General features: G+C 39.3%; 1 protein-coding gene across 1 annotated transcript in view; it reads right to left on the reverse strand.

Moving 5' to 3' along the window:
* nr2e1 (nuclear receptor subfamily 2, group E, member 1) overlaps positions 1-5371 on the reverse strand; it is a 36164-nt gene continuing 30793 nt past the window's right edge. The window contains exon 9 of the mRNA XM_062034320.1: positions 1-843. Within this exon, the coding sequence (XP_061890304.1) occupies positions 681-843 (163 nt within the window). The 3' untranslated portion in view covers positions 1-680. The remainder of the gene's footprint in view (positions 844-5371) is intronic.

Here is a 5371-nt window from a genome sequence, read left to right on the forward strand (position 1 = left end):
ATAAAAAATAAAACATTTAATTCACTGTCTTTATTCATATGGTTCCACCTCTAAATAGTTATAACTCCAATATTTACAACAGGGAAAAAAAACACCATATTATTCCACAAAACAGCTCCAAGTGCTGAATTTTTTTTTTTTTTGTATCCACGTTAGTGTCTAACTTTTAAGTTGACCTAAACATTTGAACATGGCGCCTGGATAGAAATATTTAAATACATACACCATCTTTAGTTGCATGTCCACACAAACTCGTCTTTGACTCTTCACTAGTCTGGTGCGTTAGGTTCCAGCACCAGATGGGGAGGGGCAATGACTGACATTGCCATTTTTTTTAATTTTTTTTTTTTGGTTTCCTCCATTGGGATTGAACGCAGCAGTAAAAATATTAAGTTGGTCGTCAAGCTCATTGGTCTCACAGACACTCGCAATTCGTTTATGTAACACATCTTTGTCATATCTCCAGAGTCTTTAGTCGTCAGTGTGACCTGTTTCCTCATACAGGTGAATTTACTTACACTAATCCTTCACTAGAGCCGCTGATGTTGCATTCAAGTGTCTTCTTTCACGTCACCCGATGCTTCAACAAGCAAAAAAAAAAAAAAAAAGTACAGATGTCGGCTAACTCTCGCCTGCTGGGTGGCTCTCAGTTTTTGTTTGTCCTTCAGGGCAGAAGAAGCTCATATGTCGCTGGACTTGTACATGTCGGAGAGGAGCCTGGTGATGGGTACGTTGCCGATGGTCTTCTTGAAGAACACCTCCTCGATGGTGGACGGGCTGACCGAGCGCAAGGCCGGGAGAAGCAGGAGGAGCTTGCCGAATCGACAGGGCTGAGTGGGGTACCTGCAACGCAACATTGGGCTTCAACTACGGAAAATACACAAAACACCGTCTTTTTCACACAAAACCCCCCAGAAATTGGCATTTTTCCCCCCTAATTTCTTATGTAATTTCAGCCTACTTCTTCATCCACATTTGAACCGATACAGTACCAATTCCTAGTATTGATTCCAGTACTCAACGGTACCAATATTCAGTGGTATTTTTTAATAATAGCCTCAATAAATGTGCTGACATCTTAATATCTTACACTTTTAAGGTTCATTTGCAAGTACTATATTGTAAACTTTGCATGCAATTGCAATTCCGAGACGCTAGATGGGAGTAGTGAATAGGGTTTGGTGGAAGTAGTCTTTGCCAATAGGCTAAATGTACCAGTCTAGTCTTTTGCTGAGTCCTACAAAGTTTTTATACCAGGGGTCCAGGCCAAGGACCCCCAAACTGATGGAGTGGGGATCCCTTACTTATATATATATATCATAAACATTTACCCCGAAAGGGACAAGCGGTAGAAAATGGATGGATATATTTATATATTAAGCTGGTCATAAAGGTACCTTGTTATTATGCCATACTAAGAAATACAAATAACTGCAGAAGTACTGCTAATAGCTAACTGGCAAATACCGTGCTAATCGCTATCTAGCAACTAGAAAATTTAACATTAGCTCAAAACTAGCGTGCTAGTCACTAGCTAGCAACTAGACTGCTTATCGCAGGCTGGCAACTAGTGCGCAAATTGCTAGGTGGAAATTAGGCCGCAAATCACAAGCTGGCAACTGGCATTCTAATCGCTAGCTGGCAACTGAGGTGCTAATTACTAACTGGCAACCAGAGCGTTAATCACTAGCTGGCAACTTGTCCGCAAATTGCTAGCTGGCAACTACAGCGCAAATCGCTATCTGGCAACCGACGCACTAATCACTAGCTGGCAAGTGGTGCACTATCGCTAGCTGACAACTAGAACGCTAGCTGCTAGCTGGCAACTGTAGCGCTAATCACTAACTAGCAACTCGATTGTTAATCGCTATCTGGCAACGAGTTCGCAAAAATCGCTAGCTGGCAACTAGAGCGCTAATCACTAGCTGACAACTAGTCCGCAAATCGCTAGCTGGCAACTAGAGCGCAAATTGCTATCTTGTAACTGCAGCACTAATTACTAGCTGGCAAGTGGTGCGCTATCGCTAGCTGTCAACTAGAACGCTAAATGGTAGCTGGCAACTATAGCGCTAATCGCTAACTGGCAACTTGATTGTTAATCATTATCTGGCAACTAGTCCGCAAATTGCTATCTGGCAACTAGAGCGCAAATTGGTAACTGGCAATTGCCGCACTACCCACACAGCAGAAGACTGCTATACGGATCCGCCTTCAAGTCGCCCAACCCGCGTTACTGTCACATTCGTTTTGGCTCCGCCTAGAGGATACAGCTCAGCCTCTGAAAATTGTACGGTCAGACAGCTGATCCTGAGCGGACTCGTGTCTGATTCGCATACGCGGACGCGACAAACCAAACCGGCGCGCGCCGCCTAGAGTTATAGGCTCCGCCTACGCGCGCTGAGCCGACCAATGTCTGCACCCGCAGACGTGGACGCGCCTACTAGCGTGTACGCGCATGAGCCAAGATCTCTGGACTTTCTTTGCTGGAACACGAACGTAAGTATAGATTTATTGATTTATTGCTACATTCGCAGTAAAGATCAGCCTTTGTGTTTCCATCATCATTTATGTAGGATTGTAATGACGTTGTTTGATATTAGGACTAGCAGTAAAACTTTATATTCTGTAAAAAAAGGCTATTTTATTTCCAGCGCCGCCTCCCAGAATGCTTTGTATGGGGACGTGCGTCTGACGTCACGTATACAGAAAATTCAAAATGGTGAGGCCCGAGCGAAGAAAAGTGGAAAAGACTGTTATTCGTCAAAAAACCCACACAACGACGGTCATTTTTTCGCCGTGCTATTGTAAAATTGTCTTTTATCTGTGTTTTGTGTTCCAGGGGACCCCGACTCCAGAATGTGAAAGTTTCCCGCGTGAAGCCGGTGAGTAAAAAGTTCAATACAGTTAACTTAGGCCATCTTTTGTTAGACGCTGTGAATGTGTGTAGGTTACATGCTACGATATTCCACATATTTCCAACTGCTTGAAACGAAAGCGTATTACTTTATTGTCAGTGTTTTTTAGGCCCAGGTCGCTAACGTTACTGCGTTAGTCAACAACGTAACGTTAACGGAGTGGAAACAGCCGTTCTTTGCCATTAATATGAGTGTGTATTATTTCTTTCTTTGTTCTTTAGTGGAGCTCGAGATCCTGTTTACTGTGGACTAGCTGTGTGTGACGCCATGTTGTTTTTGTTTACATTAAAAAAAAAAGGTATGTCTATGTGTTTTTTGGCATAGTTAATTGTAGAAAAAAATATAAAATGAGGTGATGTGAGTGGGAAAAATTGCTGCACATATTAAGGATCCTTTTTCTTGATCTATATTTTTGTTATTTGCTGATGTATATATTTTATATGCTGTTTTTTTATTTAATTAATTTATTAGAGACTATTTTATGCTTTATTTACCTTTTTTTATTATTATTATTTTATTTACTATTATTATTATTATTTCCACATGTAAGCATAAATAATTGATCATATTAGTACATTGTTTGATTGCTTTGCTTAATGCATTCCATAATTTAATTCCACATACTGATATACTGAAGGTCTTAAGTGTTGTACGTGCGTACAAATGTTTTAAATTACATTTCTCTCTAAGATTATTTTTCTCCTCTTTTTTTGATAAGAATTGTTGTATATTCTTGGGTAGCAGGTTATAGTTTGCTTTGTTTATAATTTTAGCTGTTTGCAAATTCACTATGTCGTGGAATTTCAGTATCTTTGATTCAATAAATAAAGGATTTGTGTGTTCTCTATATCCAACATTATATATTATTCTAACTGATCTTTTTTGTAACACCGTTAATGAATGAAGTGTACTTTTGTAATTATTTCCCCATATTTCTACACAATAACTCAGATATGTAACACTAGTGAACAGTAGAGAATATGAAGTGATTTTTTGTCTAGAACATGTTTTGCTTTATTCATTATTGACGTGTTTCTTGCTACTTTATGTTGTATATTTTTTACTTGAGATTTCCAGTTCAATTTATCATCAATCATTATACCTAGAAATTTGGTTTCATTTACTCTTTCAATTTGTATTCCGTCTATTTGTATTTGTGTTTGACTTTCTTTTCTACTGTTACCAAATAGCATTATTTTAGTTTTACTGAGATTCAAAGATAGTCTGTTTTTGTCAAACCATCTTTTTAATTTGTTAATTTCTTCTGTTATTATTTGTATTATCTTCTGTGTGTTTTCTCCTGAACAAAACGCTGTTGTATCATCCGCAAATAATACTAACTTTAAATATTTTGTAACTTTACAAATGTCATTTATCTAGACATTGAATAATTTAGGTCCTATATTGATCCCTGAGGTACACCACAGGATATATTTAGCGTTGTAGACGAAACCACCACATTAATATTAAAGATATGGTTAACATTCTTAGTGCTAAAGATATTCCCCTCTCCTTGTATCCCTTCTCCCAGCTCCACCGTCTCGCCGAGTGCCAGCAAGAGTCATGAGTACTTGTCAACTCGACTCCTCAACTGGAGATAACTTTCTAGGTAAAGACTGATCTCCAAAATAATATCTCAGCATTCAGTAACCATGGTTAACAGATCTCAACCATTTAATACCAATTTATCTCCCTTAGCACCTCACCATGGGGAAGGACGCATTCATATGCCTTCACCAGCACCTGCATTAAACATGCAGAGAGTTACACAAGGTAGGGACTGATCTCTGAAATATTAGTGTATAGATAGGCCCCTTGGGTATTACCAGTCATGGTTAACTGATGGCTCTCTCACAATGCCCACCTCACTAGGAACGGCAGTCCCTCCTCGACTCCCTCCACCCCCCTCACCAGCAGCCCTCAACATGTGGCAGACAGAGGAGCCTGGATCCAGCCTGGCCTACAGGCCAACATGGCGAGGGGAAAGAATGGCCGACAACATTTCCTGCTCTGGTGAGCAATAACTGACAAATACCGGATGGTCATTCTGTGCCACAAATTTTGGAAAAAATTCAAATTCACAAGCAATCACATATTTTCTTCAAACTTTGTCAATAACTTTTGTCATTAACTAAGGTCAATAGCTAATGTCAGGATTATGAGTAATGAGGATAAACACTGAAACATGTTACTTTTATACTGCTGTTTGTCAACAGCGCCTGAGGTAATCCACATATTTAGCCTGCTGGAAACTATTAAGCACAACCAAGACCAGCTGATTGCGAAGGTAAACTTCTTAAGCCTTGAATAGGTCAATAATTCATAATGACATTGATTTTGATTGATTATTATTTTTTAAAGAAAGAAACAGCCTACATGGCAGCTTTGTGTGATTAGAGTAAACATTGCTACATTTTCTTGTTACATTTCACCTGTTTGCTCTTTAAATACCACTT

Source organism: Entelurus aequoreus, linkage group LG23 (genome assembly GCF_033978785.1).
Source record: "Entelurus aequoreus isolate RoL-2023_Sb linkage group LG23, RoL_Eaeq_v1.1, whole genome shotgun sequence".
In the NCBI taxonomy this organism is placed as follows: domain Eukaryota; kingdom Metazoa; phylum Chordata; class Actinopteri; order Syngnathiformes; family Syngnathidae; genus Entelurus; species Entelurus aequoreus.